General features: G+C 44.5%; 1 protein-coding gene across 1 annotated transcript; it reads right to left on the bottom strand.

The window, feature by feature from the left end:
* Positions 1-228: 228 nt before the first annotated feature.
* LOC123402215 (ribosome biogenesis regulatory protein homolog) lies at positions 229-3245 on the bottom strand. Its single transcript, XM_045096107.1, has 7 exons — positions 2931-3245; positions 1974-2025; positions 1756-1884; positions 1174-1291; positions 872-1058; positions 667-780; positions 229-582 (listed from the first exon to the last, which is right to left on the bottom strand). Exons 1-7 carry the CDS (start codon positions 3189-3191, stop codon positions 454-456), a joined length of 990 nt encoding a protein of 329 aa, XP_044952042.1. The 5' UTR covers positions 3192-3245; the 3' UTR covers positions 229-453.
* Positions 3246-10780: the final 7535 nt, after the last annotated feature.

Below are 10780 nucleotides of genomic sequence, written 5' to 3'. Positions count from 1 at the left end.
GCTGCCAGAAAACGGCGCTGGAAATTGATTCCTTGGTTGCGGTGGCTAGGGTTTCTGCACGGTAGGCAAAACCCGCACCGCACATGTTTTTTGTATGTACAGATGATCAAATAGTGAATATACCGCGGACTCGGCGTATTTGATATAGGATTACATCGTTGGAAGCCTTTTGCTCACAGACATCAAATATCTTTGGTGTTAGGTTGATTTCTATATTGCCAACAAAGCTTTCCAGAAACATCTCCCAAACTTCTGAAAATATAATTCGTGTACAGCTATGTCATCATGGCATTCAGCTTCTAGCGTCATAACCAGTAGTAACTGGAATAACAATATTTCTCCCTTAAGAGTTAAACAGGACAACAAGCATACAAAATTTGCCAAGACTCTCCTTGATGCATGGAAACTGCGGCCGCCTCCTACAGCACAGTATGTCTCAACGATGATGTGCACCTAAGCACTTTTCTTTGAAGATTTCTTATGGATTTTCTTCTGGGGCTTCAACTTATTTGATCCAGATGACGATGATTGCTTGTCCTTCCTCCTCTTGTTGTCCTTCTTCACCTTGTACATCGTGATTGCCTGTTATCAAAGTTATTTACAGCACTTGTTAGATGGTGGACTAGACAAATGCAAGTGACATATATACTGAATTCTGGAGCTTGCCTTGCTGACATCCAACGGTTCCTCAAAGTTCTTGGCCAGTAGACTGTTCAGGATCTTCTCGTTTTGCTGTTTCTCCAGGTTGCCCATTCCTTTCCCTTCAACAACAGGGAGGAACTGCAGAAAAGAAACAGTTAAGCTATCCACACTATCAACTTTCAAAGGCGCATGGATTTACTATAGGCAAATAAGTTCATGGGAGAAAAACCTTTCTGTTTTTGCCAGCCTTCTTAAGAGGTTTCTCGCCAGGCAACTTTTTATCAAACTTTCCACCACTAGCCGTTGCTGCAGAAGCCATACCAGCGACATTCTCGAGGTCTTCCTTCTTAGCTTTTCTTGGCAGATCAGCTTTAGTTCCTGTGATGGGCACGGACGTGGCAGCGAGCTGTATATGACTGCATGATGTTTTTCAGAAAGCTGTTATATGGGAAACTTGAGTTGCTAATGTAATGAATAACACACACAGTACATGAGGTATGCAGATAATAGTAGCTAGTAGGAAAGGGTTACCTTGGCAGAGCACCAACTTTTGCAGCATTCTTCAAATTCCCAAGTCTGTTCTTTTCTTGTTTATCGACCCTGCTCTTCTTCTCTTCCTTTCTTTGAGCAAAAGGATCAACACCAGGCTCTGTAATAAATCGTATTTGGTTAAAAGGGTAACGGAATGCAAATAGATTTGAAGAAACATATACATTTTAGAAGTAATTACATTGGTAATGAAGATTCAAGAAATTCAGTGTCGGTCACAAAATAAAAAAGATAATTGGGAATTATAAAATGATAGGTGAACCAAATCATTGTACGAAGCAGAAGCATGCAGGCTGTTGAGCATTTGTGTCACAGCTGATGATAACTACAATGTGTCCTGGACATGGGGAAAGGGGAAAGCTCAAAAGGATTACTAATCTTTCTACAAAACAAGATTCATCAGCCATAGATTTTCAAGACACATATGCATTTAAGAACAAATTATATTGACAACAAACACTCGTTAGACTCAGTTGGTCATATATGGGAAAGATCTAAAAGATTACTAATATTGCTACAAAACAAGATTCACCAGCAATAGACACAGAAGACAAAGTTGCTAACCGTCTGTCAATTTGGCTTCAATAATGGGGACGTCTCTGTCATCATTAACACGATCATAGCCATAGGTCCGCTTCCAGGAATTAGTTTGCTCATCCCATGCACGCTTGTTCTTCTTGTGCTTGATAATCCCTGCAAGAATGTTACTGTTACACAAAGTCTGAAGCAAATACGCTTCCATAAAAAAACACTCAGAAAGCCAGCGAGAATCAGAAGTTCACCTTTCGACTTTGCAAACTGCTCCCACTTGGTAGGAGGCTGTGGCCTTGGTAACTGGTAACATGAAGGATAAAGATTAGACATCTTGTGATTTTGAAAATGCATGCATGTACAAACATAAAATAGGTCTCCGTCCAGCTCGATATCTTTGTTATGTTTACAGATTAGCGCAGAAACGGAGTGAAAAACTAGAATCCATGCAAACAACAGCGTGTTTGGCAATGTTGGGGAAGGGGAATGGGAGTTTAGAGCAGGGAGTTGTATTGAGGATAGACATGGGATGGGTCATTTTATTTCCAATCCTCTATTTGGCTCATGATAGGAATTACGTGTGAGAATTTGATGGCAAACTGTATTCCCTTGTTTGGTTCATTGGAATTGACAAGGGACTAGAAAATCAATGTTAACGTAAGTTATGATTAAAGGTTAAGATTGACTCACTAAAACAATTCCCTTCCAACTCCCATCCCCTCCTCTGTTAATAAAACGGTGGGAGTTGGAGTCTCAAGTCCCATGACTATTCCCTTATAAACTCCCAGTCCCTCTAACCAAACAATAGATTTGTAGTCTCGTACCCATTTAATTCCCATTCGCTAGCTCTAATTACCCCCAACCAAACACGCTGTAAAGTAATATGCTGGCTGGGGCAGCTGTAGTTTCATGGCAGTAGGCCACTCTCGCATCTGTAACCTAGGCACCCTGACAACATCATTTCCTACCATGTTGAAGAAGCAATTACCACCATACCCCATAGCCATAGGGACTTCAACTCCACCACATCTTCGGCATGAAAACTGGAAAAATTAAGCAGCAAGCGTTCCACTGAGACCGCCAACCAACCTACTCCGGCAGTCGCAGAATAGCAGTAGCCAGAAGTAACTATTCATCACTATAGCAACAGATCGACATCGTCCGACACTAGGGAGGGGAGGGGAGAGAGAGAGATGTAATCTTCTCACGTGCTTCTCGCGGGGCAGGCGGTTGGTGGGCGGCGGGAGGCGGACGACGGGGCCGTCGCGGCCCTCGGTGGCGGGCAGCGAGAAGAGGGCGTTGGCGACGGCCTGCGCGAGCTCCGTGGCCTTCCGCAGGCACTCGCCCCGCAGCTCCGACCGGGAGGACGCGGCGGCGGCGAGGTGGTGCGAGGGGTCGTATGCCATGAGGTGGCCCAAGTCCACCTCGAAGTTTGTGGCGGCGGCGGAGGCGGAGGCTTCTTCCGCCATGGCTGCGGCGAGGGTGCGGGGGTGCGGAGCTAGGGTTGGTGGTTTGAGTGGGAACCCCTGTGCGACGCGTTCTGCGTGGATTTGTCGTTAGAATCGCGCTGCAGCGATGGGATGTGGGCCGGCCCACGACGGCATTCGTGTAGCGCCCCTCTGTAGCAATTTTCTTCTGCTTTTTCAACCGATTTTCCTTTGGAAAAAAACGGCTGCTGATATAGATAGATTGAAAACATTACCGCGTGGTAAAATATAATTTATTTTAAAAGTGGTATTTAAAAATGTGATTTTTTTAAATGTTACTCCCTTCGATTCAAAATAAGTGTCATGGTTTTAGTTTAAAAAATGTGTGTTAACACCTTCCGGGAAAAAGCAGATATTTTTGAAACTTTCTTGAACCTTTTTGTTTTTAATTCTGAACATTTATTTATCTTTATGGAAAAATTCTAAGATTATGAAAATTTAAACTAGTTCGTTTACATCTTAGGTTGAATAAAATGGTAACCGCAAACATGATGAGTCAAATTGCACTACTATCCTGTCCCGGCCTGGATAGTGTTCAACTCTTGTGTCGTGTCTCTGGCATGATGTGGGGCTGGGACCGTCTCCCGACTAGTTTGTGGATCAACAGTGTCACGTGTGGAGTCAAAATCATGAGTTGAATTTCAGATTTTATGATTTCGTGGAGCCATGCCACAAAAATCTCACCCTCCGATAGTCGAATGAAGAATCTCTCCTATTTTTTCTTACAAAGTATATAAGGTTTTGGCATCCATCTTTTTCCCTTCCTCCCTTTCCATCTCCTTTGTTTTTTGTTTTATCAAAAAATTCCACCCGTTTTTACTGAAAACCGCTTTAACTAGTCCATGTCTTATTGAGTTATCAAATATATTTTGACTTAAAATCAATAATAATGGTTTCACTATCATTTTTATATATAATCACATCAATAATAATGGATTTTAGGGTTTGCTCAAAAACGTATAGGCGGTTGCTACGGATTCAGGCGGATGATTTCTCTGGGAAATCATCCGCCTAGTCAGTCGTTAGATTTGGTGTTGAGCACGTATGATCTCGTGCTGCATCTGAAGCTGCAGGTGTTGTCCATGGCAACATCAACCATCGGCAAAGCTCCATAGCAACCCCAGCAGCGAGACGAAGCTGCAACGGAGCACCGACGACGCACGCGAAGCTCCAGTGCAGCACCGGTGAAGCTCCTATACAACACTGGCGGAGCTCCATTGCAGCCTAACGATCCAGCGTTGCGCCGACGAAGCTGCATTGCAGCAAGATGGGTGCTCCATTTGCAGCCCCAATGGTGTGACGAAGCTCCAACGCTGCACCGATGGCACCCCGGCGAAGATCCATTGCGGCCGAAGTTGATAAAGATGCCCTTCCACAACAATGGTGCTAGTGTAAAAAACATGAATCGCAGCATAGAGTGATAGTGACTAGCGGGGAACTTCCATCTGTGGTGGCCGGAATTGCCCTCCCCCCGACCTTGCTGCAACCGTGTCGTTCCGGTGCTGGTGTCGTCCCTCTCTCGGCCATGGCGAGGATGCAAGCAGCAGCGGCTGCGGCCTTGGGAGAATGCAAACAGCAGTGGCTGCTTCTTTCTCTGATTGCAACAGTGGTGTGTGGGGTAGGAGGAAGAAGAAAAGAAACGAGTGGACAATATCAGTTGAGGCTGAGATAAGGTGTGTGGTGGGTCGTTGACGAGGACGCGTGGCATACGAACGACCCGGCTAATTCCTTTCGAGAAATCATCCGGTTGATTTTAAGAGTTTTCCAAAACGTATTTATGGTATGAAGCAGGTTCTCATAGAACATGTACTATAAAACCGTGCGTAAAAGCGGATTTGCATAAATTTTGACTTTCCTATGCATACGAAGCAAACATTAGGACTTTAATTAAACCTCTATATTAATAAAAAAAATCAAAACTCAACATTAGACAACAGTTTTGAAGTTCTTATAAAAGACATGACCAAAAGTAGAGTTATTTATCCAAAACCATCACACTTGGGGTTAGGGTATGAGGTTAGTATCAGATTTGAGTCGGGTCACAAAAAAACACCAGTTGTGAGCCTAATGCGTAACGCGGAGCACTGACTCACCGATTTGGCCGCGAAAACAGCCAAACCGACGGGTGAGGCCCGTTTGTCAGGCTGGCAAAGACCAAGCACAAAAAAAACTTTGACCAGCTAAGGTGGTAGATGAAATGCGGGTCGTGCCTATCATTGACTACATGTCATCTTTATCCCATCTCTAATTCTATGGAGCATTGCGTCGAGCAGCTTGTGAGCGGCCAAGCCCGTGCGAACTGAGAGGTTAATGGCCATGGCGGTCGAGCTCTGGGCATAGGCGACCTCCTCCCATCTCTCTCTCCCCCGACGCCACCTTCAGGAACTCGGTCGTGGGGGCGCACAACGGTGGCCGATGGCAGGCGCTGACTATGGGAAAGCATGGAGTGCCGGTGGCAAGCATCTCGGCGCGGGCGACCTCGCGTCGTCGCTGCTGTTGGAAATATGCCCTAGAGGCAATAATAATTAGTTATTATTATATTTCTTTGTTCATGATAATCGTTTATTATCCATGCTGTAATTGTATTGATTGGAAACACAATACTTGTGTGGATACATAGACAAAACATTGTCCCTAGTAAGCCTCTAGTTGACTAGCCCGTTGATCAAAGATGGTCAAGGTTTCCTGGCCATAGGCAAGTGTTGTTACTTGATAACAGGATCACATCATTAGGAGAATCATGTGATGGACTAGACCCAAACTAATAGACGTAGCATGTTGATCGTGTCATTTTGTTGCTACTGTTTTCTGCATGTCAAGTATTTGTTCCTATGACCATGAGATCATATAACTCACTGACACCGGAAAAATGCTTTGTGTGTATCAAACGTCGCAACGTAACTGGGTGACTATAAAGTTGCTCTACAGGTATCTCCGAAGGTGTTCATTGAGTTAGTATGGATCGAGACTCGAATTTGTCACTCTGTGTGACAGAGAGGTATCTCGGGGCCCACTCGGTAATACAACATCACACACAAGCCTTGCAAGCAATGTGACTTAGTGTAAGTTGCAGGATCTTGTATTACGGAACGAGTAAAGAGACTTGTCGGTAAACGAGATTGAAATAGGTATGCGGATACTGACGATCGAATCACGGGCAAGTAACATACCGAAGGACAAAGGGAATGACATACGGGATTATATGAATCCTTGGCACTGAGGTTCAAACGATAAGATCTTCGTAGAATATGTAGGATCCAATATGGGCATCCAGGTCCCGCTATTGGATATTGACCGAGGAGTCACTCGGGTCATGTCTACATAGTTCTCGAACCTGCAGGGTCTGCACACTTAAGGTTCGACGTTGTTTTATGCGTATTTGAGTTATATGGTTGGTTACCGAATGTTGTTCGGAGTCCCGGATGAGATCACGGACGTTGCGAGGGTTTCCGGAATGGTTTGGAAACGAAGATTGATATATAGGATGACCTCATTTGATTACCGGAAGGTTTTCGGAGTTACCGGGAATGTACCGGGAATGACGAATGGGTTCCGGGTGTTCACCGGGGGGGCAACCCACCCCGGGGAAGCCCATAGGCCCTGGGGGTGGCGCACCAGCCCTTGGTGGGCTGGTGGGACAGCCCAAGAGGGCCCTATGCGCCAAGGATAGAAAATCAAAGAGAAAAAAAAAGGAGGTGGGAAAGGAGAGAAGGACTCCACTTTCCAATCCTAGTTGGACTAGGATTGGAGGAGGACTCCTCCTCCCTTGGTGACGCAGCCCTTGGGGCTCCTTGAGCCTCAAGGCAAGCCTCCCCTCCCTCCTCCTATATATATGGAGCAATTAGGGCTGATTTGAGACAACTTTTCCAAGGCAGCCCGACCACATACCTCCACGGTTTTACCTCTAGATCGCGTTTCTGCGGAGCTCGGGCGGAGCCCTGCCGAGATAAGATCATCACCAACCTCCGGAGCGCCGTCATGCTGCCGGAGAACTCATCTACCTCTCCGTCTCTCTTGCTGGATCAAGAAGGCCGAGATCATCGTCGAGCTGTACGTGTGCTGAACGCGGAGGTGCCGTCCGTTCGGCACTAGATCGTGGGACGGATCGCGGGACGGTTCGTGGGACGGTTCGCGGGGCGGATCGAGGAACGTGAGGACGTTCCACTACATCAACCACGTTCACTAACGCTTCTGCTGTGCGATCTACAAGGGTACGTAGATCGGGAATCCCCTCTCGTAGATGAACATCACCATGATAGGTCTTCGTGCGCGTAGGAAATTTTTTGTTTCCCATGCAACGTTCCCCAACAGTGGTATCAGAGCTAGTTTCATGCGTAGATGTCTTCTCGAGTAGAACACAAAAGTTTTTATGGGCGGTGATGTGCGTTTTGCTGCCCTCCTTAGTCTTTTCTTGATTCCACGGTATTGTTGGATTGAAGCGGCTTGGACCGACATTACTCGTATGCTTACGAGAGAATGGTTTCATCGCTGCGAGTAACCCCCTTGCTCAAAGATGACTGGCAAGTGTCGGTTTCTCCAACTTTAGTTGAATCGGATTTGACCGAGGAGGTCCTTGTATAAGGTTAAATAGCAATTCATATATCTCCGTTGTGGTGTTTGCGTAAGTAAGATGCGATCCTACTAGATACCCATGGTCACCACGTAGAACATGCAACAACAAAATTAGAGGACGTCTAACTTGTTTTTGCAGGGTATGCTTGTGATGTGATATGGCCAGCGATGTGATGTGATATATTGGATGTATGAGATGATCATGTTGTAATAGATAATATCGACTTGCACGTCGATGGTACGGCAACCGGAAGGAGCCATAGGGTTGTCTTTAAACTAACGTTTGTGCTTGCAGATGCGTTTACTATTTTGCTAGGATGTAGCTTTAGTAGTAATAGCATGAGTAGCACGACAACCCCGATGGCGACACGTTGATGGAGATCATGGTGTGGCGCCGGTGACAAGAAGATCGTGCCGGTGCTTTGGTGATGGAGATCAAGAAGCACGTGATGATGGCCATATCATGTCACTTATGAATTGCATGTGATGTTAATCCTTTTATGCACCTTATTTTGCTTAGAACGACGGTAGCATTATGAGGTGATCTCTCGCTAAAATTTCAAGACGAAATTGTGTTCTCCCCAACTGTGCACCGTTGCTACAGTTCGTCGTTTCGAGATACCACGCGATGATTGGGTGTGATAGACTCAACGTTCACATACAACGGGTGCAAAACAGTTGCACACCCGGAACACTCGGGTTAAGCTTGACGAGCCTGTCATGTGCAGACATGGCCTCGGAACACATAAGACCGAAAGATCGAGCATGAATCGTATAGTTGATATGATTAGCATAGAGATGCTTACCACTGAAACTATTCTTGACTCACGTGATGATCGGACTTGAGATAGTGGATTTGGATCATGTACCACTCAAATGACTAGAGAGATGTACTTTTTGAGTGGGAGTTCTTAAGTAATATGATTAATTGAACTAATTGTCATGAACATAGTCTAATGGTCTTTGCGAATTACTATGTAGCTTGCGCTATAGCTCTACTATTTTTATATGTTCCTAGAGAAAATTTAGTTGAAAGTTGATAGTAGCAAACTTCGCAGAGGATTGTCCTTGTTGCTGCGCAAAAGGCTTATGTCCTTAATGCACCACTCGGTGTGCTGCACCTCGAGCGTCGTCTGTGGATGCTGTGAACATCCGACATACACGTTTCTGATGACTACACGATAGTTCAGTACAAAATACTTAATGGCTTAGAAGCAAGGCGCCGAAGACGTTTTGAAACGTCACTGAACATAAGAGATGTTCTAAAGAGATGAAATTGTGATTTCATGCTTGTGCGCTTGTTAAGAGGTATGAGACCTCTGACAAGATTCTTTGTCCACAACGTAAGGGAGAAAAGCCCAATCGTTGAGCGTGTGCTCAGATTATCTGAGTACGACAATCGCTTGAATCAAGTGGGAGTTAATCTTCCAGATGAGATAGTGATGGTTCTCCAAAGTCACTGCCACCAAGCTGTGAGAGCTTCGTGATGAACTATAACATATCAAGGATAGATACAATGATCCTTGAGCAATTCGCGATGTTTGACACTGCGAAAGTAGAAATCAAGAAGGAGCATCAATAGTTGATGGTTAGTAAAACCACTAAGTTTCAAGAAAGGCAAGGGCTAGAAGGGATACTTCGTGAAACGGCAAAACAATTGCAGCACTAATGAAGAGACCCAAGATTAAACCCAAACCCAAGACTAGGTGCTTCTGTAATGAGGGGAGCAGTCACTGAGGCGGAGCAACTCTAGATACTTGGTAGATAAGAAGGCTGGCAAAAGTCGAAAGAAGTATATTTGATATACATGATGTTGATGTGTACTTTACTAGTACTCCTAGTAGCACGAGGGTATTGGATACCGGTTCGGTTGCTAAGTGATTAGTAACACGAAATGAAAGCTACGGCATAAACGGAGACTAGCTAAAGGCGAGGTGACGATACGTGTTGAAAGTGTTTCCAAGGTTGATATGATCAAACGTCGCACGCTCCCTCTACCATCGGGATTGGTGTTAAACCTAAATAATTGTTATTTGGTGCTCGAGTTAAGCATGAACATGATTGGATCGTGTTTATTGCAATAGATTATTCATTTAAAGAGTATAATGGTTACTCTATTTGCTTGAATAATCACCTTCAATGGTTTATTGAATCTCGATTGTAGTGTTACACATGTTCATGATATTGGTGCCAAAAGATACGAGGTAATGATGATAGTACCACTTACTTGTGGCACTGCCGCTTGAGTCACGTTGGTATAAATTGCATGAAGAGGCTCCATGCTCATGGATCTTTATACTCACTTGATTTTGAATCACTAGTGACATGCAAATCACACCACATGAGCAAGGCCTTGTTTTCATTGAGATGAAACAAGATAGTAACTTGTTGGAAGTGATACATTTTGATGTATGCAGTCCAATGGGTGCTGAGGCACGCAGTGGATGTCATTATGTTCTTACTTCAATGACGATTTGAGTAGATACAAGAGTATTTACTTAATGAATCACAAGTCTGAAATATTGAAAAGTTCAATTCTGTTTCGGAGTGAAGTTCGTCGTAACAAGAGGATAAACTGTCTACGATATGATCATAGAAATGAATATCTGAGTTACGAGTTTTGGTACGCAGATAAGACAATGTGGAAATTGTTTCGCAGTTCATGCCACCTGTAACATCATAGTATGATGATGTGTTTGAACGTCATAGCCACGCACTATTTGGTATGGTGCATGCTATGATGTCTCTTATCGAATTACCACTATCGTTTATGAGTTATGCATTAGAGACAACCGCATTCACTTTAAATAGGGCACCGCGTATTTCCGTTGAGATGACACAGTATAGAATGAGGTTTACAGAAATCTAAATTGTCGTTTCTTGAAAGTTTGGGGCTTCGACACTTATGTGAAAAAGTTTCAGTCTGATAAGCTCGAACCCAAAGCGGATAAATGCATCTTCATAGGATATCCAAAACAGTTGGGTACATCTCCTATCTC

This window comes from Hordeum vulgare, chromosome 6H (genome assembly GCF_904849725.1).
Source record: "Hordeum vulgare subsp. vulgare chromosome 6H, MorexV3_pseudomolecules_assembly, whole genome shotgun sequence".
Lineage (NCBI taxonomy): Eukaryota > Viridiplantae > Streptophyta > Magnoliopsida > Poales > Poaceae > Hordeum > Hordeum vulgare.
The sequence above is the reverse complement of the archived record's forward strand: the minus strand, read 5'-3'. Positions and strand labels throughout refer to the sequence as shown.